The sequence below is a fragment of the Falco cherrug genome, chromosome 7 (genome assembly GCF_023634085.1).
Source record: "Falco cherrug isolate bFalChe1 chromosome 7, bFalChe1.pri, whole genome shotgun sequence".
Taxonomy (NCBI): Eukaryota; Metazoa; Chordata; class Aves; order Falconiformes; family Falconidae; genus Falco; species Falco cherrug.
The window spans coordinates 4,956,010-4,983,956 of NC_073703.1; the positions used below are offsets into that span (position 1 = coordinate 4,956,010).

Genomic DNA, 27,947 nt, shown 5'->3' on the forward strand with positions numbered 1-27,947 from the left:
AATATGTCATGTCAGGGCACGGCATAAATGCACAGCATGGCTTTTTCCTTCCTGCTGCCTGATTTCTCATGTCACGCCATCTCTCCACTGACAGTGTCACGAAGTGATTAGAAATTAATGAACAACAATATTTATGGTAGTACATACCCTGTGAGCATCTCGGGGTGCTAAGCACCCCTTCTCTCCCCATATCAAAGCTTTAGCGATCACTGTCTTGTCACTTTTGATTTCTCTATTTTTTCATTTAGTCTAAACATCGGAAATGAAACATTCTGTGCAATGTTAAAGAGACACAATACAATGAGAAAGCGGCCAAGCAACCTGAAGATTTCCACAGAGCTTAACCGAAGCAAATAGTATTTCTAAAACTTTCTCATGTTGCCTTCTCATTTTAAATGTTAAAATAAATCAATAGTATGTAATTTAAACTATTAACTGTATACAAAAGATTTGCAATACAGCTTGCTTAATTATGGAGATTGTAAATTTGTGGAGCAAAAAAAAGGAAAAAACCAAACCCCTAACCCAAAACATTGTCATGTTAACAAAAATTCTCCCATTTAAATACTTCTACAGGGTTTGACAGCTGTCAGCCCTCTGTCAAAAGCCAGCCAAGCTGTAAAGTCTTACCTAAACAGAAGACTGTGCTGTTAACTAATTATTTCTAAATCCATTTAAACGTCGAAAATTCCTCAGCAAAAACACTTTAATTGTGTTAGAATTAAGCCACTTGTAAAAAGTTCTTATGTGGGCACACAGATGCTTCCATGAAAGGGATTTTAAAATTGTTATCAGAAAAGGACCCTAGCTCTGGGGTATTTAAAAACCATATTTAAGAGATGTGTAAGGATGGCACTCGAGGACGGTTCCAACAGCTTCAAATGTCTGCTAGGAAAGCTCCAAGACTCCCAAAGCTGTGACAGCACTAAAACAGTGATAACAGATCTTTTTTATATGTACGTACACATTCTCAGAATAACTTGTTCTATATATCAGGACTTCTTTAAAATGAGTAATAACCAAGTACATGAATTTTTGAACTACACACCGTAACTGCCTTATACTAAATAAATAGTTGAAAACCCTACCAACTGCCACAAAAAACTTTGCTCCGATCAACTTTCAGTATTTCTATGAAACCAACACATCTGAGAAAAACTAGCCTTGCAGAGAGGGGGGGTGTGGTGGGGGCGGAATTACACCATTACTCTGTTGTTATGGTAGTATTTTCATCAGTTACATAAGACTTCCATCCTCAAACATTCAGCAGACCTCCCAGCGACCCAAGCTTAAAGGATTACTCTAAATTTCAACAGATTATGTGTGTGTGATGGTTTTCTACTATCACAACAGAGGTCACAAACAATAATATACTACAACTTGTGGACGTGGTTCAAGTGGGCTCACATACATGATAGCTTCTATTCCATCTTACAGAACTGAAAAGCTTCTAACAACAAGGAGAAAAATCAGGGAACAGCAGCTGAAACAAGAACTCCATCAAATCTGCTCTCTAGAAGAGCTGTGGAGCACTTATCTCTCAGGCGAGAAAGCAGAAAATGTGAAAACACTGCTTTAAATGACAGCGTAAATATTGAAACCATGGCCCTCACTGCTGCTTCAGTTAAAACTTGTTTTATCTCAGTACAACATCATGAAGTTATCCTGAATTAACACCAAGTGCTTAAATACTCCAGTGACAGGGGGAAAACGAATCCAGACAGCCTGATGAAAAAAATAAGCTTATTGTAATTCATTTAGTGGTGCCTTTAAAATAAATCTATTTACTGGTAACTTACAGGTCTGCAAAGCTGATATACACAGAACATATTTAAAGTGACATCATGAAGAACAGCTCTTAGCACCTTTGTTTAGGAAAGTAATCAAGCAAATGCCTAACCTAAAGCATACAAGCATTGCCACTTCCATGGGTCAGGTACCGTCCTACCGCATCAAGGCCAACCACCACCAGCGTCAACCTGCAGCTATCAGGCTTTCAGGTTGGAATACCTTCTACACAGTTTAGTACCTTCAAAGGCTCCTCCAAGAGACAGTATTAGAGCAGCTGAAAATTAAGAAACATGTCATTTAGTGTGTAAGGCATTGCACTGAGCATCTGACTCCAACAGATTATTCTATGGCTATGGACAGGATATTTGGTGACTCTACTGCAGCTTCTTCTCTGAAAAAGGAAGATGGAAATACTCTTGCATGCCAGACTGAAATGCTGCGAGGCTACACTCATTTGTATTCATGAGGCTGTACACACTTCTAGGATGCTAAATTAACAAAAATCAGGTTAAAAAAAAAATATCTTTCTGTTCTCAAAGACAATTTTATGGGGCTTTCTTAATAAAAAGCGGACCATGGGACCTACCTTAGGAGGAACAACAGCCTTACTACACAGGTAATTCCAGGCTCCCCCAAGCCCCTAGTTCCCACTGATGCTAGAGACCTGGGGCTACGCACTTGGGTTTTGGAACTGGCTAGCAAACGTGCTTCTACAGTTCAAGGCAAGATAGTACTTCCCACAAAACCACTTGGACTGCAGGTACACAGAGCAGGCTGGAGCCTGCTGTGCTCTGGACAGCACCACACAGAGCCAGATCAGTACTAAACAGGGCAAACTACAGGGATTATTCATATCTTGATTGTTCCCCACACAGCAGGAGCTGAGAAGAAAGGGGTACCTTGCAGTCCTGTATCTTCAATTTAGAGAGACGTGGACAATAAGGGAAACAGTGGGGTCTGACTGGATTATTACTATTCAGTCATTTACCTTAGCAGGGAACATCTCAGTTCTCCACATTAACTTTAATTGATACTCTTAACAAATAAGCCCTCTGTAACTGCCTACCAGGTGAGTGGAAATTACAGGGAAGGCTGAAGGACAGCAGAAGACTGGGTCAGCCCTACTCCTGCTGTCCCCACGACACTTGGGGCTCCTCCCCAGCTACGTGTGGTGCCAGATCTACCACACTTTAGTGTACGGAGCCTTACTTCATTTAATTTCTGTAGTGACCAGACAAATTAGGCACGCGTGTCCTGTGATGGCACATCCTGAAACACAATCAGTTAGACAAATGAGGGCCTCGAGACAGTTCGGACCTTATCAAACTCCTTAAGATTTCACAGTCCACAAGAGAGGGTTTTTGACATGAAAACAACAATCATCAAACGGTACTACTGCACAGATGCACTCCCAACTGACACTGTCATAACATCCGTCATCCCCACATCTAAGATTTCCACTGATGACAAGAGATGTGTCACCACCTACTGACTCACCATACATAACCCAACACTTCCAGGTAGGACAGAGGTATTGCTGTCACCCCTACCATCAATGCAACAGCCTAACAGTGGGTAACTGAAAATTATCATCACCGACGCAGAAGTGACCCGATGCAGACACCTGTCCACTTCCACTTGACAAAGAGCTGGGACATTTCAACCCAGGAACCGTTCATATTCTTCTATCAATATGTAGAAATAATTCAGTGTGCAGAAGGCCAGAGACAGACCTGCACCTGCAGAGAAGCTGGGTGAAGCAACCCACAGGTGATCTGTAGCAGCCGCATCTTCTCAAAAATACTGTTAACAGTCATCTCAACCTGCACCATGTAGGGGAGCCAAGAGCACGCACAGCCACCCACCTGGCGCAGTTCTCCAGAGTGCTCTGCTGGGCTACATGAAACAACTGTGTACCGGCACGCACCCCACCTCAGCAGCTGTGCCTGCTGGCGCAGAAGTGCCAACAGCACAGGCACGGGACATCACCAAAGGTTTCATGGCTGCCTCAACACACAGACCTTCCTACACAAACGTCACAGAAATTTGTGAAGAACATCAATGATCACCAACGTGAGCGTAACAGCAAAAACTGAGATTTTGTAAGAAAATCAGCAACGTATGGTCTTGTCATGCTCCACCATCACCTGCTGGTTGGAGAAACTACCACCTATGAAGCAGGAAGCTCAACCTGCTCATAACCAGAAAAATACATTTTACGAAGTCCAGAAGATGTACTAGACAGCTGTAAACAAACAAGATGGGCATCAAAATTGGGTGAGGAGGGGGAAGAATTAGAAACCCCTTTTCTCAGTGACTTCAACAGCAATGCAGAACAAGATGAGCGTTGCATTAGCCAAGCCCACCTGCAGTTCTTGGTCTTTGAGCGGGGATGATTTGTGTGAGCAAACTCGAGGCTTGCTGATCACAGGAACTGCCCATCCAGCGGCAGGTAGAATGCTCTGTATGATCCGTTATATCACAGTCCTTCTGTCTTGATTTGTCATGCTGATTCTATAACAGATCCCCTACGTAACTGCCTCCCTAAACATGAGCAGTGAAAAACTGAGTCCTGAGACATGCCAAGCTGAAGACTTGCCTCACACGTTCTCCTCCCTTTCACACTTAAGCGTGGCCACAGCTCTCAGAAAGCATCACTTCTACATGACTGGAGGTTACTGCAGGTGTCAGTGATTTTGGTTGCTCCTCAAGGTCCTGCTGTTGCGCATTGACCATAATGACTCTTAGAAGCACTTCAGATGTCAAGGGCTCTGTCAGGCTCCCTCCTCAGCATGCTGGAGCAAATTACTCAAACTTGCAGCAGGGCATCTCACTCTAGATCCGAGTTCAGTACTTTGCCCTGATAAAACTAATAAATCAATACAGGTACAGCCTATCTGAGGTACTCCAACAACTGTACTACAGTACTTCAGCTTGTTTGAGAGCTGGCTCCAAAAGGCATGCTTACTTTTAGTATTGTATCACAGCTGATCACACAAGTTCATTTTACCTTCAGGTCGAAAAGGCATCCATTGAACCCAGCAGCAACCTGATGGAGCAACTGTTGGAGCTACAACAGAAACTGCAGGTGCAGAGCCTCACAGGTAAGATATGGTCCAACCACTGAGTTACAGCTGTGCTGCCTGAAGCCTTCTCTGGCTTTAGATACAGGTCCCATACCTCACTGCTGTCCCAAACAAAAACTCCTAGAGCAGCTGTAGGGTCAGCACCCCTGTAGTAAACCATAGGCTCCGGTTCCTACTGCATACACAGTTTAAATTTCAATGGCACTTTCTTCAATCTACTTGTTAAACAGACTACACAGTTCAATTTTAAGGCACACACACCCCCAGCTGCTTTTACACTGAAGCAACAAGGGTGAAAACTAAGAAGCAAAATGGTTTTCTAAAGCCATGCCTTCAACCTGGCAACATTTCTCTACTTTTAAGAAATACAACCAAACTTAAATTTCCAATAATTCTAAAATGCCAAAGGACAGTCCAAGCGTCATCACTTTATTTGGAAAAAAACCCCTAGGAAACGTGAAGCAGAATGTGGAGTAAACCTGGCCCAGCTTTGCACCACTTGTCTCTGAAGGGTAGGGTGGGTTGTCTCAAGCTTGCTGTGTAACTGCTAGAAACGCACAGCAATCTCCAAGGGGAAACTACCCCTCGCAAAAATGGCACCGATCCATCAAAAGTTCTGCTCCCTCTCCTCCATCTATAGAAAGTCTTGGATAATGCTAAATGTTAGGAAGAATGAAACCTGGAACATCTGGAGCCATCCACTCCAGTGACCTCTGCAATCTTCCACAGGCCCCACGTCGAACATTTTGCATCAAATCAACCCCTTAATTCCCGTGTGTCTTCTCAGTAAAATGCAGCACATTTCAAGAAATTTGCAGAATCTCTCTCCAACATTTATAACAACAGAAGAAATCAAGTATGCACATGATCTGTGGTATGGAAAGATTTTTCTTTAGAGAACTAGTGGCACATGGAGTCTCTGGCAGTGATGTGTTACGTAGGAAGATCAAGGCACGCTGGAGTAAGTAAGCGTGAGCTGCATGCAACGATTAAGCTTTTCTTTGGGCTAAGGGTGCAACTGAGAAGAAATGGTAAGTGGGATAGATATCCGCTACCACTTCTGAGTAAACGGAGGATCCTTGTAGACTTGATGTGCAGAAGCAGCGACAATAACGCAGGCAGGGGTTGAGGGCTGTTCAGGGCAAAGGTGACACAGCAGACCCAAGGCAGAAAACCAGGCAAGATCGTCGCAAGCAAGGGCAGCTCGAGCCCGCGTGCAGAGCGCACGGTGCCCGTGCCCCAGCCAGGGAGGCACCGATGCCCAAACTCCCGAACAACCCCCGCAGTGATGCCCGGTGCCCCCCCGGCACGCCGGGGCGCAGAGGCGCGGGCACGCTGCGCGCCTGGCCCTCCCGCACGCTGACCCTCGGAGCAGCCGACCCTTCGGTGGGCTGGGGGCCACTGCTCGGGTCCCCCTGACCCCCTAAAGCACCGGAGGGCACCGACGCTGCCCCAGGGCTGGGATTTTCCTCAGCCTCCCCCAGAATCACTTTCCCACTAAAACTTTCAGGCGCAGACACGAGGCAGCAAAAAGCCCATTCCTTAAAAAAAGACCCAACCGCCTCACAAAACCACCTTTCGCCTTCCAGGGGGGATTTTTGTTACCAGTCCCCCCCCCCCCCCCCCCCCCGCCCCGGGGCAGCCCGCAGACCCCGGGGGCGGCACCGCGTCCCCCCGCCCCCGGCGGGACTCACCAGCACGTCCCTGAAGAGCAGCTGAGGCGCGGAGTGCACGGTCCAGTCCACGGCCCCGCCGTCGGGGATCTTGATGCGGATGACCAGCGCCTGGCTCTCCATGGCGCGGGAGGGGCCGCAGAGCAGCCAGAGCATCCCCGCCCCGCCGGGCTCACATGCTGCGGCGGGCCGCGGGGCTGCCGAGCCGAGCCGAACCGGGCCGGGCCGAGGCTGCACCGCCCCGCCTCGCCCGCAGGAAGGACTCGCTGCCCCGGAACCAAAACGCAGCGGCCGGGAGGAGGGAAGGCTGGAGGAGGAGGAAGGGGAGGCGGCGCCATGTTGCGGGGAGGAGGCGCTGAGCGGCCCGGGCAGCGGGCAGTGAGCCGCGCCAGCAGCGATATAAATTATTCCCCCCCCCCCCCCCCGTTATGCTTCTACTTTCAACACTGTTGAGACAACGAATCAAAAAGAGTCTGGTTCGGACTCCCGCGTTAATTAAAAAGTGTGGAAAGTCCCCAGTGCTTCGAAATTCAGAGTATCGAGCGGGAGCCTGCCCCAGCGACAGCTATTCCTGAGGAACTCGGGGGGGGGGGGGGGGGGGGGGCTTTTGCCCTCGGGTTACCCCCTGCAGCAGCCCCCAGCCCGCAGGCCCTCGTGCCCACCAGCAAAGCAAACCCGTAAGGTGGGCCCTTGGGTGCGGGCCTGCGGTGTCCAGGCGTCGCTAGCGCCATGCTGCCAGCAGCTCTGCCAACAGCTACCGCAAACCTCGCCCTGGTTCCACATTACAGAACGCTCAGCTAAATACCTCCCACACTGATGTCCAGGTAAAACTCCTTCATCAGAGAGTTTTTCCACATCTGTTCGGCACCGCCTCTGAAAACAGGCCGTTTCACAATGCAGTCTGCGTCTCAAAGCACAGCTCTGACGAAAAAAAAATACCCTTGTTAGAAGCTTACAACCAGTGTCCTCAGCAGCAGAAAAGAATGGCTCTGCACATGGGCACGACACCTTTGTCACCTCCGCAACTGCAAGCCATGATATGCTACACTGAGCTTTTAAAAGCAAGCAGCTTTTTGCCCAACAAAAGTTGAAGGGATGTCTCTCCGCTCCGCACAGCTCTGCGGCACAAAACTTTCCGGTTCTTTGTAGTGGGAGAAGAACATCTACCTCAATTGTAGGCTATTGATCTGTATGTTTTATCACAATCTCTCACATTATCATATATGAAAAACTGGGCAATTTGAGTTATATTATCAATTTAGAGGGGGGGAAAATGGAAGGTATATTTAATTCCTGAAACATCAGGCTTCCTCATGTTAGAATTGTACTTTCTTTGAGCTTTAGAAAAAAAAGGACCTTTCAATGGCCATTAGCAGAGAGAAATTCTCTCTCTGTTCAATAACTTTATAATTTAGTTCCTACACTAGAAATTAATAGAGCCCCAACTCCTAAGTATCTAAGGGATTGGTGCTGCCCACACAGACGTCTTTCTGTTCAAATGAACCTTTTACCTGCAGTCCCTGTATACCTTTCAGTCAGGTTCATTTCAATCAGATTCATTTTCTATTAAATTTTAAAGAATAGGATACAAAATCATAGAATTTCTATAGAACTGCAATTTTTCTAAAATGTCTTTTTCATTTACAAGACTATGGGGAAAACCAACTCAATTTGCCAAATTTGCATAAATATTATGTAGCTTTTCCAGGGCTAATCATAACCGTAATCCTCTGGTCTGATTTGTGTTGATGCAGCTGTAATCAAACTCCAAGGTTTTTTATATCTTAAGAAGTACAGCACATCAAGCACATGTTCCTTGGTATGGGTTTTGTTTTGCCACGTATTTCTTTAAATCCCATGTTCCTAAGAACGTTTCACTCGTAACTACACCAATATTTGATAGTTAACATTTATTTTATCATCCTGGAGAACTTCTGCTATGAGAACAGAACTTCACCAAAACCTGGTTTTGTATTTTTCCTCAATGTTGGGGCAAAATCTGTGTAGCAAGAACACAGGTATTTTTTTAACATGTATCATAAAATATTCTTAAAGTTCAGTATTTGACTGCCCTAAGTATCTCCTCTTAAAAGGTTTCTGACACAGGAAGTTCAAGAATTCCAGAAAGCCATATAAAAAAAATAATTAAGCAGTCTTATTTTCTCCACTAAATCCAGATGACACGCTGTCAGCAAGAAATATGCATAATTTCCTATTTAGAATTACGTATCCAATGTTATTGTCTATCCACAATGAAATAACATTCAAAATCTGCAAAGAAACAATATCTTAGTTCTTTAATTACAGCAGGATCGTGAAGCTCATGACTTCTATAAACTCTATTTTTATTTGTGTTGGGGAAATATCCTCCCATCACTGCCACAGACTTCCAGGCTGGTTTTATGCTACAAGTGCAAGAAAAACTGTCTCACTGCAGTCTGCTACTGCTCTCTGCTGCTTTCCATTGCCGTTAGAGAGGACAGAGGAGATCTGGAGATGGCCACATAAAGAACGTAAATGTTTGTTTTCAAGGAAAAGCAGAATGCTGACTCAGAAGAATACTAAAATTATTAGATTTGCCGTGATGCGGAATCTCACAGGAGTATCAGTGAGTGGTATGGAAAAAATGCTGCCCCCCCACTGATAGCCTGGAACATGGTTATCATGGTAATTTGCAAGGCCCTCAAAAAGTAAGGAAGTTATATGACTTGTTTCCTTCTCTAATTCCCACTGCAAAGGAAGTTATCTAACACAACTCATTTTCTATCTTTTCAGTATCACAGACATCACATAATTAAGTTTTGAGTCCCTCTACCAAAACTTCATAAAAAGAAGAGGAAGGAAAGAGAGAGCCAACTCCCCTGGCCCTGTTCGTGAATATTCCTGTTCCAGGACCTGTATCTATGAGGTTTTCCTTGTCATTGGTGGGGGGATGTGTGAGCTCAGTCTCAGGAGTGGATCAGGCTGATGCAGGTGAAAAAATGCAGTGCTTTGAACTCACATAGTGCTCTTTACACAGCTTTTATTTACATACATGCTATTTTTATAATAACCCTTACAATATACCCACAGTAAATATTCAGTGGAAACAAAAGCAGGTAAACGATGCCAGTTGCACTGGGCCCTATCAGGACTTGAAATGCACTAGAACCACCATTAGGACCCAAAACTAATTTCCCCTAGTCCTGTGCTCAGACCATTGGATAGAAGGACATGAGGCACAGGAAGGAAACTGAGGACAGACTCAGAAAGTCCTGTGTTTTCATTATAGCTCCTACTGAGCACTTCTGGGAAATCTTAACATCACTACTGCTAGAATTTGCCCAGCTATGACATAGGAATAGCATGCATTCACCATGTAACAGACTAAATAGTTAACATGTTAACTACATGTCCTAAATGTTATTCAACATGTTAACTATTAAAAAATGTTTTGGAATACTGTATTACCAGTGCTGTAATTACATGTAATTCAGATACAGTATAAAAAACAGACTGAGGAATCAGAATTTAAATGCCAATCCTTGGTTCACTAAATTCAGCTTAGCATCTCTGCTTCTTCCCTGTACCAGTTTCTAGATAGGTATTATAAATAACAAAGGCCAAACTCTTCATTTCCTAAAGAAAATGGCACCTGATCACTTTAGTAGCATACATTTTCATGTCTTTTTTTTGTCAAAGAGATTAATGTATAACTTTCTGTGTTGATAAAATAATGTTATTATGGTGAAATTCACAATTTTTTTCTTCCCACATCTTCAGATTGCCACTGAGTGCAGCAAACTGAGTTCCCTTAGGCTTATGAAAAAAGTAGGTCAACAGCGTCCAGGCTTTCTAAACATACTCTTCTCTAAAATGTCTCTCCTAGGAAAGAATCACCCAAGTGTACCAGCTTGATCAACACATGTATAGATTAAGATCACTTAAAGCCTGCATTGCAACTTGCAGAAAACTAGCTGTCTCCCTTCCGTGCCTGCCCAGCACATCTTGCAGTCACTTTGCAAGGGCTTGAAGAGGCATTAACAGTGTGCACAGGCTCTCGAGAGTAAGAGGTAAAGGACCATTTGTCAATCAAATATCAGGAAATAAACTGATCTTACTTTCAATTCAGTGGGAGCAGAATCTGGCCTCAAATAGATCTTTTAAAACTTTCTCATAGCAAACTCTTCTTGAACTGAAAAAAACCCGAAACAGCAAACTTGACTTAGGATGAATTATTAAATGTTTAGTTCTTGCTTTAAATTTTGAACGTATTTTGAAGCAAAGCAGATTACAAAAATGTTTTATATATATTTAAAGGCTAGATATAATATACAATTACTGAAAAATTACAACGTAAACTATACCAGTTGGATTGAGCAAAACCGGCTGTGTATTGTTAATGTTACTGTACCTTCATCAGACCAGCTTCAGGGTCTGCATAATTGTTTTTCTGTCAACCTATAAATTCTTGAGTAACAACAAAATTATTGTGATTTTTCTTACTAAATAATTCATATATCACAAAGCATGTATGTAACCATGCCCATGAATCACTAAGCATATAACAATCATATCTAATGGCATTTTCTTCTTGTAATAAAAATTGGTTTAACTTTGTAGGATTTTGTAATCTTGGTCAAAAAGTTAAAGTGTTCTTTAAAGGTGGTCTACTTAGAAATTTACATTTTAAACTTCAAAGTTTCCCTGATCAGACTTTTTTGTCTGAAAGATTGCTTTTAATCATGTTTTACAGTTTTAATTCTATTAGGATTATTAATATCACTGAAAGTAATAGATTGGTTTTGTAATGAACTAGAACAGGGCTCATAAACTGTGCTTAAAGTGATGCAATTGCTATTAAAAATCACTCTAATCCATATGTATTCTACCTTAGGAAGCAAACAGCAACCATAATGCATCCAAACTGGCTAAATTATAACAGCATATTCCATCATTTCAAACCTTAGTGGTTTCCTCTGTATTTTTTAAAATGCTGAACAGATACATATTTGAGTTTTCTGTAAGACAACCTCATCACTGAAAATGTTAATAATTTGGATCATTTATAACTTGAACTCAAAAAAAATTATGATCTCACAGTCTGCTGCAGAAAGCTTTCGTGCTACGTGGATATCATTACCTTCTAAAAACCTATCACAGTGCATTTACTAGAACATTATGACATATTAGCATAAATAATTAAGGTTAAACTACACTTATGTATGAGTAATAAATACTTTGTGATGCATTAGCCCTCTCTATTTCAGCTGCATTTATTCACTTACTAATTCACAAAGGTCAGTAACTGACACTGTGTCCCAATCATTAACGCAAATTTTCATGTTCTACTGCCCGCGTGCTTCATTGAAAAGACTTAAATGCAAACACAGTAATAACATCTTATTCTTTTCTTGAAATAAAAGAAAAAAATCTTTTAAATAAATTTGGAATATATTAGTGACAATTTTTATTCTACACTCCCCTTGCTGTAATGCCAAAGCTGCCGCTTTTTTTAAGGTATATTTAAACTGAACACTATAGCCCAAGAAAGCATAACATGACATCTACTTCCAGAAATATGTATATTTTGAGATGAAATCAAGAAAATGCTCAGAATTAACAGCTTGCTTTTCTGTAGCAAACATGATTAAGGACTTACAGGAAAAGCCAATTTAAATTAAATGGCCAAAGTAAATAATATATGAAGCAAAATCTCCTTTGTTTCAGCCAAAGTTGGTCTACACCAGAGGCCTAAGGGCATTCAACTATTAAGAAATACCTAAATTTCATTCAATAATAATGTGCATCAGGGAGACCTATAATTATAGTTTGCAAAGAGATTTAGACATCAAGGATCTTTTCACTGTGATTAGATTCTCGAAGGGGACCATTTAGTCAACTCACATTTTTCTACTTTGGTTTTCTTGCCTACATAATGATGCCGATAAATTCTATTTCATCAAAAATTTTAAACCTCTCCACAACAAAACGCAGTAACACTTTTGAGCGCTACAAGAATGAACTCGGCATTCCTGTCCTTTTCCAGAAAGCATTAGTAATGGCAGGACTATCAATAGTTTGAGAATACTTACAGCTGAAGAGTACCAGGCTGAGCCAAGCAGCTTCTTAAAACCCGACTTTTTTTGCTCATTCTCAGTCCTGTTCTAGACATCCTTCCTACTAAATTGACGGCCTCAATCCGAACACTACTCCACCCCTTCTATTCTACTGTAACTATTTTTGCTAGTCTTTAATTTACTCAGTACGTTTGTCAGAGAATGTTTCAACTCCATTGTCCTGTAAGAGCTACAGAAGTTCCACATCATTGTTATCCTTCCCTTCTCCAATTCCTTTAACCTCAGCAGCTAAAGAAAAATAATAATAATGAAAAAAAACCTTTTCTCTCTGCTGATGAGTAATTAACTTGCCTTCCTTCCCAACTGCTACCAAATTGCAACTCCTTTGAATAAGTGAATTAGCTGATAGCAGTGTACCTTCCTGTAAGAGCTCAGAAAGGACAATTTCTTGCAAATGATTGACTGAAATTAAGGATGAGGTTATTGATGTAATTATCGTTTTACAGATTTTCAGTATTCCTACTGTTCATTGAGCACAAATGAGCTTGGCAAGCCTAAGCTAGCACACCTGGAAGCTCTGACTTACATACAAGCACAGATACATCACTTTGAGATAGTTCTGTGGTTGAATTGGAGATACTGCTGCTTTAGCTTGCACATCTTGAGAAACTTGAGATCTGTTCATGCCTGCCAACTTTTGCATGCAGAGAAAGTAAAAATATGCAAAAACAAAGAAAAAACCCCAAGATTCTACCTAATGCTGCTATGCACTCAGTTTCAGTAGGTCAACAAAGTTGAGGATGGATCTAACTTCTGCTTAAATCAATGAAAGGTCAGGTGGCTCTGGGTTTCTCTGAAGACGAGAAAAGCACTGTATATTGCTCCAAGGAAGCAAAAGAGATCAAGAAGGGGGCACAGCAACTTATTTTTGAGACAATGTGAGTGTACTCATCATAAACAATCGGGAATATCAATCCTTACTAGCATCTAAACCTAGTATTAATTCACACTGGGGAAAAAAGTTAAGAACTTCACGCTGAAACTGTCCACCTGAAGGTTAGCAAGTAGTACATCTTTCTAGTGCTAAAAGGAGTGCCATTATATGTAAAAATGATAAATTTAAGTACAATGAGCTGCCTAGAACATGTCTGCAGTACAAAACTTCATTAAAAGAAACATAAAAACAGCCATGTGTTATCACAATGTGGAGGAGGAGACAATAACAGAAAACGTATTTCTTGGTGTGCTATCATTAGTGCTACACAGTCTCTAGTGAAACATTTGTCAAACATACAAAAAGGTGTAAAAGTGAAATATAGTAATTAAGACCTGGGTTTTATCGATTGTGTGGCTTAAGTAATTTTTCACAACAAACGTAAGATTTAATAAGTATAAGTAGTTAAAGATCCTGACTTGGCTGTAGTCATTAGCATGTAATTGAACTGGTAAAAAAGATCAGTTAAACCTATGTTGATTACCACCTTATCTTTGAAAGGCAATTAAGGATCTCAATCATTGCAACAAGATTTGATTGTGCAGCCTTTATTGGACATTGATCTTTCAGCAAAGCGCAGTTACATTTTCCATTAATTTACAGTAACACAGTTTAACTCAGATACCTGAGACCATTGACCTAGGTAAGATGTAATGCTAAGCGCTCGTTTAGGTTAAGATGCCCCCAACAGTCATTACTGTTTAAAAAGACTGCTACAAGAAGTAGCTACCTGATCCTCTGGGTTTAGACTAAGGTTTCATTTATCTGAAGTAGTTGTTAAGTGAGGTGATACAAAGCTCTCTGCCTTTTATGTCATCTCTCACTCATTTAAACATCATTCTTGAATACAGTAAAGAGATAATTAAGGCAAGACTTACAAGATGAACTACACTTCATTGCAAATGGAATCGGTGCAGATCAAATCTGCAGTCAGAAGGGTCATTTTGTAGTTCAGTCATCAGCAAAAAAATATGTATCAACATCAGTGTACGTTGTCGCATACACAACATATGCGGAGTGTAATGCATCCAAAAAGGAAGCTGCTAATTAAAACAATTACAAATAAATTATCCTGGACCAGAGGAATTAACAAAGCCTGGTTCCCTGCAAGTTTGTCTTTCGAAGCAACAGGGTTACAAGACAACCTGAAAGGATCTCACAGGCAAGAGACAAGAGTTAGGTGCTACGCGTGCAAATAACACGTCTTTGAACAACTGAACTGCTAGCAGCTCATCTTTAAAGCCCACTTCAGGAACGCTCTTTAGTTCAAGCATTCCGCCTTCTCTGCAACAGAAGACCCTGGTCTCCTCACACTGGAGCGTCCCCTTCAGGAGCAGCCTGCAGCAAGGCAAGGAGCTTGTGGTGGTGGGCATTAGAAAGGCAAAGCAGCAGCAGTTCATCTGAGAACTGCTTTTTTTCAATGGATGCATGCTCATCCTTGCTTGCTATTCTCACGTTCGTCCCGAGCCTTACAGAAATTTTTGAGACAAGATGGCATGAATCTTCTTGGCCGTCAACATTTCCATCTTGTGTTCAGGCCAAAACTCAAGTGATAAAAAGAGATACTTGTAAGTAGGTATTGATAGCAAAAAGAGAATGAAAGCCAGATGAAGTATGTTACCTTTGGTTGAAGACAAGCAAGTAGGTTTATATTCATACTTGAAAATGGGTTTTGTCATGATTTAGTAACTTTAGCATTATCCCTTATAAATAGCATATTTTCCCTCTTAAGTACTAGAACAGGTCACATACAAGCCTTAATGAAATGAATGAATGATACTATATCTGCACTCTGCCCTCAGACATCTTCTAGTTCATCCTTTAGCATGATCAACTTCGTAAGAGCAAGAGGTCTATTGATTTTCATGTAATACAAGAAAATATTACATTTGCTTAATTGTTACACAGTAAGATCATCGAACAAGAAATCAAGTCTCTATTTAATGCTGCAAGCAGCACAGAATTGCAGTAATCAATAGGGTAGTTTGTCAAAGATGTTCTCTAAGGAGACTTGCCCATCACTGTATGGACAAGGAGTCATGTTGCCTGCATTTATTGAAAAACAGGTAAGCAAAGTCAGCAGTACACATTATCAGAAATCAAACAAGCTGCAGTGAGTGGAGGTGCAACTCCAATGAAGAGCTGTATTTATAGTCTGGTAATTAAAAACCATTTTATCAACCTTGCGTTGAGACTAAACCTTTACAGCAAGATATTGACAAGATCCGTGGCAATGAATGAGCAGTATTTGACTTTAAACTTATGAGCTGCAGTTATTTAACTTTATCCAATACAGTAAAAATAAGTTCTAGAAAAATGCTAACAGTCATTTTTATTATTAACGAGGCTTCTTGTAATAGTCTCATCTTTGAGACCCATTTAAGACAAGTGTCAAGAGTATTCTCCAAAATGATCAGAGAAGTACTTGCACCATTCTGTTTAAAAGTGTTATATAGTGTTGCTTTTAGAAAAACACGTGTGTTGCCTCATCAAGTGGGAAACAGTTCCATTATCTGGATTTAAGTAAAAAAGTATTTAAATGAAATTATACTGTAGTCACCGCTTGATAGTAATTTATTTAGAAATAGTGATTACCCTCCAAAAACAGTACCTACCCATTCTACATTTCCTACTTGGGAAAACTGGAATCATGAACTTTCATCACGGACATGGAATTTGGAATAGACAGCATTATTTGCTGGCACTAAAACCAAGTACCAGTAACATCTTCTGTGCAGGTGTTCCTGTTGCTTGAACTTACTATCCAATAATCCCGTATTTCCACTATCCAAATAACTCCCCAAAAACTGTTTCTTTGCCCAGGTTTCCAACTGAATTTAAGTCATTCCATCATTATATGTGTCTGTTACAGCTGTGCTCAGTTACAGCTAGAGAAATCTGTTATTTTGCATCAAAAAAAATGAGGGTAGTATTCTTATTACCCTGTAGTAATTAAAAATATCAGCAATTTGTAAATTAGGGCAGGGGACTATCTTCTAGATTATTTAGGTTTTGTTACTTACCTATAAAACAACCAAAACAAAAAAATTAATGCAGGTATCTGGAGTTCAAGAATTGCAAAAGATACAAGCATAAAAGATATATTAAATATTTTATTTAAATATCATTTGAAGAAATGTAATACAGTCATTTTTAACTTCTTAGGGCGGTGTTCTTCTGAAGTCTTCCAGGCAATTCTGAGTAGTCAGCACCATGGATTCATTCAAACATGCTTGCAACTATGACAATTAATGCATTATGAAACATCTAGCCAGAGTCTAAACCTAAGCAGCTTAATCTTTTCAGTGACATTCTGAAAATGTCTAGTGTATTCACAGTTTCCTTGCCTGCACGCTACAGTTCTTTCTGTACGTTACTGGTAGATGTATCGCTTAAAATTATCCCAAGTTGAGCAGTACTAGTCACTGACTTCCATAAATTCTAATATCCTTAGAAATACTAATTCTTCTCCCAAAGATTCTACTTTTTCAGCTTCGCTGACCTCTGCAAAAATAAATGTCTTATGACCAAAGAGTGCATGAAGCTTCCTGACGACAGCATGTTAACTAACAGAATGCACTGCAACCCCCCCCCCCCCCAGTTGCCTTCAGTTCTTTTTAGTCCAAGGGAGTAGATATTTGTAGCAGCTGTAACACAGAAACCCACCAAATGACAGGTAGTTGAGGGCATGATTTCAATACATTGCGCCTTCATCTTCTTTATTTAGAAAATAAATAGTAACTGGGCCATGACTCGTATGAACAGTCTCTGTGACACTGACAAAGAACCAGGAGCCAATTCCATATAGTAAGGTTGGGATGCCTAAGAAAAGACAAAAAAACGTTACATACAAAGATAGCAAGCCAGCAAAATTAAAACCGCCTATATAATAGTACAGAATGACTCCAAAATCAGATCAGAGGAAAAGCATTCCTGTAAAAGCTGCCTTACTAACATTCTACCTTTACTGAAATGCTTACAAGCAGCTACCAGTTCGTAATACCCTTCTTGTGTATCAAGCACACAAGAATCAGAAAGCAGCTTAAGAAAAGCAGCAACAGGCAGAAATTAATAGAAAAAGAAAATGGGAGGACAGCAGTATGAAAGACGTAAAACATGGTCCTGCATACAGCCTGATTTCTATCAGTTAAAAAAAAAAAAAGTAAAAAAATCTCCAAGCACTAAAAAACAAACTCCCTGGACGTCCGCTTAGTTATCAGTTCAGAGTCTGTCCATGCATCAGAGGAGAAGTAGGAAGGAAAACAGGCAGCGACTTCATAGATCATCATAAAGCTGCTCTTGGGGAAATTAGATCAGTAGTCAAAAATACCAACTCCAACAAAACTGGAATGAGTAGGAAGATGTATATACAACAAGTGCAATCATTTTCAGCACTGCCAAGTCCATCTATTACAGACAACAATATTTTACTTAATATAGGTGGGGAAATGGAGATGGATTTAGGCCCTAAAATCAGCAAGGTATGGAAACACTGAATTTAGCGTGGTTAAAGTTACCCAAGTGCTTAAGCTAGATTCTCAGCAGAGGGAGATGGGTTGACTTTTTAATCATGCTTGCCAATCATTTAAATATGAAATATGCACAGGAGGCTGGCAAGAAAGATGGGGCAGATAAAAGGTCTGACTGTGCGGAGGGGAAAAATAAGATCTGACTTAAAGTGATTATTAAGAGATCAATCTTCGTGATCATATTTTCTCACAATGTTAGTCTGGAAAGATCAGAAGATGATGATTAGCAGACGTTTTGCAAAAAAGTCACTGAAGACTTGCAAAGTGAATGAGAGTATTTTTTTAAAATGAAATATGAAAACAATAAATTTATTAGTTATGCCACTGTCACTGCCAGCATTTAAAAAAGCCTTGTATCTGTAGGCAAAGTTTTGAATAATAACGTATTTTGAAACCTATCTATACCTATTTTTACATTAATGATAAGGTACTGATGGAGCATTTTTGTTTATAAGCATTTATATTGCAGCAGCACTTTGGGATCAAAGGCGGTACAAGTCCTCCAGCAGATCAGGCACTGCCTGTGTGCAAGATGCACAGATGAGCCCGGGCACTTCCCAAGAAACACAGGGTTTCGCTTCAGCTGGCGCTCCTGTATTAGCTCAGAGGGCAGAACTTCACCCACGGTAACAGGACGTAGGTTTTTAGATGGAAAATGATCCATACCATGCGGTGTTCGCCTGGTGAATAACGAGCGCTCACGCGTTTGTTTTAAGGCGGTTTGTTTTTTCTTTCTCTCTCTCTCTCTCTCACACAAGTAGACAGAGAAAGACGAACTCGGTGCTACGTCGATTTACAGCCCCGCGCCTTCGCAGCGGACCCGCGGGGGCGGCGGGCAGGAGCCTCAGGGGGGCCCCGCACCTCAGCGGGGCCCCGCACCGCAGGGAAGCCCCTCACCGCAGGGAAGCCCCTCACCGCAGGGAAGCCCCTCACCGCAGGCGGGCCCCGCACCTCGGGGGAGCTGCCGCCGCCGTCCCACCCGCGGGGGCCGCGCCGTTCCTGCCCCGCGGCGAGGGTCGCAGCCCGCCCGCCTCAGGCGCCCCGCTCCGGCCCGGCCGCCGGCGGCGGGAGGACGGCGAGAGCCGCGGGGCAGCGCCTCACTGCCCGCCAGGTCAGCTGAGGGGAGGCCGCAGAGCCGGCCCGGGACGCGACTCACCGGCGTTGAGGACCTTGAGGGCGGTGAAGGCGGCGTTCTGCAGGGCCAGGTCCTGCGGGGCGGCGCGGGAGCAGTGGTACTTGATGAAGGGGAAGCAGCCGGTGCGCAGGATGTGGTAGTTGGTGCCGTTCACCCGCCAGTTGAAGTGGGAGAGGCCGAACTGGTCGTTGCGTACGGCGCTGTACTTGACGCAGTACGAGGTCCAGTGGGGCAGGCCGCGCTGCCGCAGGTGCTGGCTCAGCACCTCCGAGGCGGCAGGCCGAGCCGCCGCCGCCGCCCCCCGGCACAGCAGCAGCCCCACGGCCGCTTCGTGCAGCCGCCTCAGCACCCGCATCCCGCGGGGCCACCCCCCGCCCCCCCTGCTCCGCGCACCCACGGCTCGGGCCGCCGCGCCTGCGCCACCTCGGCGCCTGCGCCGGCCGCGCACGGTGGCCCGGCGGAGGGCGGGAAGGGGCGGCGGCGGGGCACGGCGGCGGCCCTCGGCCGTGCAAGCGGCGGGGCTGGCCCGCGCTGTGCGTGCGGGGACGGGCGGGCAAGGCCGCGCCGCGGCCCTGAGGCGAGGCGGGCGGAGCGCCGGCGGTAAGCCCCCGTGCCGGCGGGCCGGGCCCTGCAGGGGGGCGCGCCGCGGCGCTGGGAGTATCGCACGGAGTCGGACAGTTCACGTTTTTTCGGAATGGTTTTGCGAGCAGCTGACGGGAGCAGCCTGTGCCGCCGGCACGGCTGGCAGCTGCAGCGTCGACCCGGTTAGCGGGCGCTCGGGAGGGAACGTATTCAGCTGCGTTGATTTTACCTGGTGAAATTTGACAGCGATACCAGGTTAAAAGTACTTCTTTGAAAGTGTTAGACCCCCTTCGAAGAGAAGTGTTTTAAAATCATAGCCAATATTCCATTATATGCTTCTGCTAAATAAAAACTAAGGCTTTGAACCATTAAACGTTTTATTTGAGAAAAAAAGACTGTACAGAAGAGTAAACTGAGAAACGGAAACAGATTTTTTCCTTTTAATAATTGCAAGTAATACCTTAAACTCAGCAATCTTAGCACGTTCATACTACATCACCCAATGGTTTAATTAATCAATTACTACACTACAATGTACCCTGTTTATTTACTGAATGTACTACATGTGTGTAGAACCAGTATTTATTAATCATCTTCAGTAACAAATTTGATTCAAGTACACCTTCCTATAATTAATAGAGCATATAGTTAGTTTTGATATATTTCTTTATTAGTGGCAACAATGAGGATAGAAAAGAAGTTGGTATCTGACACTAGCTCACTATGGTGAAGGGCTGAACTACTGTATGACAGCTTCAGAGTGATATTCTGTTATCTTTCAGGGTCAGAATTCCCTCCTACATAGCAATAGCTGTAAAGTGGACACGGGACAGTTAATTTGGTTCTTAAAGGTAGTTCTTTCAAGATGTTTTGCTGTTAATTAACTTTATGTTGCTCCTATTGTTAAAAGTGCAAGAAAAAGGAAAAAAATCCTTCAGCCTCTGGCAGAGCAACTTTGTGCTGTTTAAAAGAGAATATAGATGCCCCTCTACTAGCACAACGCAGTACAAATTGAATGAAGTAGCATCCGTATTTACAAATGCGTAGCAAAACTTCGCATACTTCAAAAATACACAAGAGTCATGACCAAACATCCTAATGACGAAGCTGGAAGTATTACGAAGCATTCTTCCAAGTCTTCTGTTAGTAATAATTGGTTGCATGATTCGGGTGTCTGTGTTCATTAGATTCCAGTGTAGTCAGATCATTTTACATCAAAACAGTCTCCTGAAATGTACGTATTTGTGTTGAAGCTAAAAACCAGCCTAACCGTTCTTCAGTCAAGATGATATGTTAAATCATGTTCATGAAAGTTGTCAGTGATTGTAGTTCCTAATCTTTAGTGCCCAATTGCTCTAACAACTGTAGTCTAAAATGAAATACGGAGAATGCGTTTACTGTAAGAGGGAGCACCTCAGGTCTATGATAGGTGATTTGTTAAATGGGAAGTGATGTTAGGTGATCGCTGTGAAATGCTGAGGACCCGGTTAGTCTTAACATTCCAGGGATTTGTTACCTTAATCTAGATTGAAGCTGGTGAATACTCCTGAACTGGCCATTTCAATGAGGTATCAAGAGATCTTTCAGGAAAGGGGTAGGGTGAATACTTTTATGTCAGAAGCCACCTGGAAGTGGTTGTGCTGATAAACTGCTTTTTTGCTCTGTGCTCAGAGTTGCCATGCTAAATGAGCACAAAACCTTTATTTTAATTGTTTGCATCTTCTGCAGTCTATGCCAAACCCCACTTACCTCCTTCCAGAAGCATTCCTCCACACCTTGCAGCCGGGCACCCAGCTTGGGCTTTTGCTGTCCTTAGTGGCAGAATTCTTTGGCAGTTTCTTATGATCAGTGATACCCGAGGCACTTTTTATCTTTAGATTTTCACTTGCACTTTTCTTCCCAGTCTAGATCACATTCTGAAATTCAAGCTACAGTTCAGGAACTTTATTACTCCTTTAGTGAATGGGAATAAAGAATCCAGTTGTGTGAACAGGAGAATGATGACTATATTTCTGACCTTTTTTTTTATTTAAAGATTAGAATTTCATTTGATATCTGCTGTATTGCTAAAAAAAATTATACATTTTTGGCACCAGCAGCATGGGAGTTGAATGTGAGAGACTGTAAAGCAGTTTCAATCCTTCCATCAGCTCAACGCTCAGAAGTGTTAATAGTAATTAAAAACTTTTTTCCTCTCAAAAAACATTTCACACTTTGCACATCCTGAGAAGTCTCTCTCACGATGGGAACTTTCAGGTCACTTGTTCCCTGCAAAAACAGGTACAGGGTTTTTTTGTCAGAATGGAACAAAGACATAAGGAAGTGCAGGTTTCATTTACTCCTAGGACACTGCAGTCTTTTAAGTGCCAGTGAACTAATGAGCCTCTCAGACCTTATGTTGTTCTGGCTTGGATCAAGGTGTAATTTTCCTTAACCATTAAGAAACTAGCTGACTCCATGGCAGTGCCAGCCTAGCTCTCCTGTGCCTCCTGTTCCCCCAGCATATTGCTTCTACTGACCAAAGAGGAACATGGTAAAACCTGGGTATGAAGCTAGGTGACAAATCTACAAAGAGCTTCTTTGCAGCAAAATAGGAGGGAGTGCATTGTAAATGCAGTGAGCAAAGTCGGAACAACATACTGTTCTGCAGCCCCTCAAAGCAGAACATAGAACAAAAATATCTTATCTTGTTGGAAGAACTAATAAGTAATTATACTGTGGGGTTTGGCATGTTACTTCTTGGAGATTGAGAGATCATTGTTGTACCTACCACAGCCAAAAGCACCTCTGTCACTTTGATTTCTAACCACAAAGAATAAAGACTTCCAGGAAGTTCATTCATTCACTAAATTCCATGTTAGGAAAATCCATAGCTGCTATGGTATATCCAAAACCATGACCATATTGAGATTACATGTAAGAAAGGAACAAAAACCAAACAAGAATTAAACAAAAATATTCTTTTAGGTTTTTATTTGAAATGGGGATCATCATTTATGCAGACATTCTCATTTTCAATTAATTACTTCTGTGATCAAAGTAGGAGAGAAAAAGGCTAACACAAAAGATAAATGTATGAGGCTAATGGATCAAAGACTCCAGCATCGGAAAAACTGGGCACTGATCGGCTGCAACTGCTCGGTCACCTTCATTATTCATCGTAAAAACTGGTTTTGCCTGAGCTTTTTGGAAAGTAATCTCAAAACTACTTGCCATACTTGGGACAACAGCACCATCCAATAGAGAAGATGCAGTCTTCTATAGTAAAATTTAGAGAATGTGTTGTCTGTTGGGATTTTAGAGATTTGATGAATTTTACAAATGTAATTGTTGTCCTTTAACATATCAGTGCACAGCAGTTGTGGCAAAAGAAGTCACCAGTATCTGAAATACAGAATTTAATCTGATCCATAAAAGTCATGGTATACTGGGAATATATAAGTACAAGTATACTTCTAATAGTCCTCTCAGAATCCATTGTTGAACTAGTGCTATTATTATTTTTGATAATTTCAAAATGAACATAAACCAACCGCTACAAAAATCTGTAGATAAGAAATAGTGGAATGATAATATAGACAGTTCTGAAGAGGAATCTGGGTTGCTGGGCTTATAAGATGGCATTTAAGTGTATATTTATAGGCAAAACACTGGGCCTACTTTCATGTCAGAAGCCTTTATTTTAGAAGACAGGAGGTTTGAGAGGGAATTTAGCATTACAAGACTCTTTTCAATGGAGTGTGATCTCCTAGTCTGATTTAGTGACAAAGACAGCATGACCCCCTATTAGTAAGATTTTAAAACCAGATACTGCACTTCAGGAATGGTAAGATGAACATCAGGGGTGTTTATCATGATCCTCTGCTTTTCAACAGTTTGTTTTTTGAAAGAAGGGATATTCTTCTAAACACTGCACCCAGAAATCAGGGAAACTTAACTCAGTTAATATTACTTCACATGCCAGTGCAGAAGGAAAACCAGACCTGTTTTTACAGATGAGAAAGCATTTCCAGAAGCATAAAGAATAAGGCACTTAAACATTTTCCGTTAACTATTCTTTCAGAGCATCTGCTTTCGAAGGTTGCTCTTCTTCCAATTTCAGTTTGTTTTCTGCTGTAATTCCTAGAATTGCTTCAATATCTTGAATTGCCATCTGTAACAGATTCAAGGAATACAAGTTATTTAATGGGCGTTATAATGAAATCTAGCAGCCAAAATGCACAGCTGGTAGTACTTGCCTCGAAAAGGTAACCAGTGTTACACAAGACGTGATGCACCAATTAAATTTACTATTACTTGGGGACAGTTGGGGGAATTATTAGTAAATACGTACAAATCTCAGGTAAATAAAAAATAGAATTTGTTGCAATTTGTACTTCTAATTAACTAACAGGTGTTCTATTTCACATATGTAAATAATTGTTAACTCACTATGAAGAAGAGTTCCTTTTTATATTTTTCTTCAATGGTTGCTCTTCACTCCCTCATGTTGGAAAAAAGGGAGGGAGTGTGTTCTTTGTTTATTCTGTAACATGTTGAAATTTAATTATATCTTCGCTAAAACTACCATTTCACACTCTGCTTGTCAGAGGAAAACGTAGTCAGAATTAACAGTGGAAAGAACGATATAATTTATGTTAGGTGATCTAAGATACAAATCCGTAACGCAGTGCCCCCTTCCCCTTCCTACAAAACGCTTACAGACAAGATCTTTGAAACTTTTTATGAAGTTAAAAGCGATACAGTTTAGCAAAAGAACTCCCTCTGGACAGTTTAGCTATTCTCTGCAATCAAAAAGCACCATTGTAACGAGCGCTTGTTTCAGGGCATGGGGTTGGATTCATTATTGCTTTACCGTCTCCTTTTGCCAGCAAGGTCGTCGCAAAGGAGCTTCTGAGCAAAGGTGGGTGCTCCTGGGGGAACATTCCCTGTGTGACAAGCCCCTGCGCTTTGTCCTGCCTCCCTCCACACCACCCCAGAGCATCCTCTGGCATGCAGGGATGGGCGCTGCAGGCAGATTCAAAGAGCAGAGTAAATTGGGAACAAAATTGACTTGTGAAATTGATGGTGGGGTGGAAGATGTGAACTAAGGGATTAAGTACTCGGTGGCTGCCTGCTTAAAAGAAATCAGTGTTAATAATCTAAGGAGCTATTAGAAACTGAGACGTTTGTTTCTAATTTAAGATTCCTACCTCGATGGTGTCCCGTTAAAATAAAACAGGCAATTGTGACAGAACCGTCTGAGGCAGTGCCAATAGCTCATTTGCTCTTGCAAAGGACAAGCAGAGGCATTACATTACAAATAATTTCATGCCAAAGTATGTCTTTTCAAAGAAAAAGTTTCAAACTTAAATTTAACTAACAGGTTCATTGGGAGACTTACTATATTGACCTAGCCACTGTAAAATACATACCGCTAACAATAAAAAAGGAATGGTTTAGCACTTGTTTATGATACAGCATGAAGTATTTTCAGCCCTTGTACAGAAATTAACCAGGATCGTTAGTTAATTAACACCTCACCTTAAAATTGGTCTCGCCTTGCATATTAGGTGCTGATATTTCTTGATGGATGATGAAGAGATTGCGAGCAAAGGTCATCAGGACCCCCTGGAGATCCTCTCCAATTGTTCTGTTAATGATATCCAAACAAATGAGTTTACCAATGATTCCCTTCACATGCTTAAAAACAATCGCCCTCTCATTTGTGCCTGTCTGGTGATGGAATTTAATGAGTATTTTCAATCTCACAAGGTGGCAATCTTCAGGGAGATATGAAAGATGAGGCTCCATTTTAACTTGTCAACAGAAAGGATTTGTGTAATAAATAATTTTTATTAATCAACTTAGCAGAAGTAGTGAGGTTTCAGCTACCCCAGTTAGGACTGAGACAGTAGAACACCTAGATTAGTTCAGAGAACTGTTGCTTCTGCCTGCAATTTGTGAGATAGCTGAGGGAAATTTCAGCAGTATCAGCATTTCTTAGATTGTTGTAGCTTTTGAGGCCTTGGTTTCTCTGGTACGTACGGACTCTCAATACATACAATCTCCTGGAACAGGACATCGCACTGAGGAAGAACGTACCTCATTTACCAACTGGAGCTGACAACAGATCTCCAATGTAGTAAAACGGATGATAATTCATATAGATGTTTCAGGTATTTCAGTGATTTTATAAGCTCAAACTGTTACATTCTTGAAAATATTTCAGAATCAAGATAATGAAATTGCATTGAAAACCTGATGGAAGACAAATCTGGGATCAGAATGTACGGCAAATATATTTGAGTGTATTCTGGCAATAATAACTGCCAGTTCACGCTGGTAATCCAAGAGGTATCGTTACATTTCTTACCAAGGGAGCCACTGCTGCTGTACTGTTCCAAAGGAGTAGTTATGAATGTAAGCAGGATGTGGTATCTCAAATGTAAGGACTCCATTTTCCAAGGCAGGCAGCTAACAGAGTGAAATCCCACAAGCAGGGACAAGCCTGAGAAGGGCAGGTCCTTCTCCTCTCCCCGTCTATCTTGCACAGCTGTCATGCTCACTGCATACCCCTCTGTGGACTGCGTCTTAGGCCTCACAGAAAACCAATCCAATAAAAAAGCTTTCTGCTGAATTACTAAGCTGAATCAGCTCCTGGAGTGGTGGGAGAGTACTGGAGACAATGCAAAAGGAGGGTCAGAGGGAGGACTACTCCATAGCTGGGGTCAGGGAAGGAAAGAGCTCACCTTTCAGCGTCAGTGGGCTGTTAGGAGCTGTTAGCAGTTTATGGAACACTTTCAGATACTTCAATCACTTTTTTCAATGGCTCCTGCAGATACTTTATAAGTTCTTATTTAGTGATTTTATTTCAGATTTATCTTACAGCTCAGTCATGTAAGCTACCCGCATTGTGACTGCCAGTGAGTGCCGTACAGTATATGAATATCCAAGCTTTAAACAAATCTGTCTTACTTGTATGCTACTAATAGCCTCATCCGCAAGGAGCTCAGTGCAGGCTGAAGGAATCATAGCCCGAGAAACAATCTTTAGGATTCATTTAGTCCATTCCCTGTGCTAGGGCAGGATCAATGCTACTTACATCATCCTGACAGAGGTTTGTCTAATCTGTTACTAAACACTGTCAATGACAACCGCGCCAAACAATCTAATTAGTTCTCCCCTTACTATCAGAATTTTTTCTTATGTTAAACGTGAATCTTCCTTGCTGCAAGTTAAGTTCATTTCTTCTTGTCCTACTACCAAAGGAATGGATATCAGATTTTTCCTTCCCGCAGAGGCTTTTTATGTGCTTGAAGATTGTTAGCAGATCTCACTTCTGCCTCCTCTCCCCCACTCCCTTAGCCTTTCCTTGTAAGACATGCTTTCTAGAACTCTAAACATTTTCATTGCCTCCCTCTGAGTAGAATGGAAAGACTACTTCCAGTGTCTCCCAGGTTATATTATTTACCTTTTTTCCGTAAGATCATGACGTCATGACTTGCAGGCAGTTTGTAAGGCACTAATTCACAGATCCTTTTCTGCAAAGCTCGTTGTTCCTCCTATTCATTACTGCTGTCCAAGTGTGATTTCTTGCACCTGGTTCCAACTGAAGGTAATTCTGTTTTTCATACTGTTTCTTCACTTCCTCGAGATCATTTTGAATGCTGTTCCTGCCCTCCAAAATACTTGCAGTCACATCCAGCAGTTGAGGAAGCTGTTTTCTTATCCAGGCCATTAATGAAATGGCTCCAGCATCAAAGGAATACAGAACAGACTGAGAACAGACTGTTTCAGCTCCTCACTCATTACATCCTCTTTTGGCAGTAAACTTTACACAAATTCTCTCTGAGGAGAGGTTTTCAATCAGCATATAGTAGATTTTTGCAGAATATGCTTTCTTCGACTTCTTTGAAGAGGTTCATCTGTCTGAAGAATTACTAAACTATCAGATCTGCTGTTGCCTGACTGCCGTTGATCACTTTGTGAAGAACAATATAAAAAGGCATTAAACTTCAACCTTCTTTGCATCACGTATAGTTAGTTTTTTAATAATGTGCCTGTAAAAGTAAGCCTGTGCTAATCCGTGTGCTCTCACAACTAGATTGCTATTGAC

At 41.9% G+C, this 27,947-nt stretch overlaps 3 protein-coding genes across 9 annotated transcripts in view; all 3 read right to left on the bottom strand.

The window, feature by feature from the left end:
- MAP2K5 (mitogen-activated protein kinase kinase 5) overlaps positions 1–6,826 on the bottom strand; it is a 141,080-nt gene extending 134,254 nt beyond the window's left edge. For 5 of the 7 annotated variants that reach the window (XM_055715552.1, XM_055715550.1, XM_055715548.1 and 2 more), the window contains exon 1: positions 6,572–6,826. In XM_055715552.1, coding sequence (XP_055571527.1) covers positions 6,572–6,706 — 135 coding nt within the window. In that variant the 5' untranslated portion in view covers positions 6,707–6,826. The remainder of the gene's footprint in view (positions 1–6,571) is intronic. The other 2 variants (XM_055715547.1, XM_055715546.1) reach the window with 1 other exon arrangement.
- Positions 6,827–16,698: 9,872 nt separating this feature from the next.
- Positions 16,699–19,718, bottom strand: C7H15orf61 (chromosome 7 C15orf61 homolog). Its single transcript, XM_027800258.2, has 2 exons — positions 19,289–19,718; positions 16,699–17,425 (listed from the first exon to the last, which is right to left on the bottom strand). The coding sequence occupies exons 1-2, from the start codon at positions 19,620–19,622 to the stop codon at positions 17,298–17,300; spliced, it is 462 nt and encodes a 153-aa protein (XP_027656059.2). The 5' UTR covers positions 19,623–19,718; the 3' UTR covers positions 16,699–17,297.
- A 3,076-nt stretch (positions 19,719–22,794) lies between these two features.
- Positions 22,795–27,947, bottom strand: part of IQCH (IQ motif containing H) — a 72,624-nt gene continuing 67,471 nt past the window's right edge. Inside the window, exons 20-21 of the mRNA XM_055715128.1 lie at positions 25,373–25,481; positions 22,795–24,002 (exon numbers count right to left, since the gene is read on the bottom strand). Of these exons, the coding sequence (XP_055571103.1) occupies positions 23,901–24,002; positions 25,373–25,481 (211 nt within the window). The 3' untranslated portion in view covers positions 22,795–23,900. The remainder of the gene's footprint in view (positions 24,003–25,372; positions 25,482–27,947) is intronic.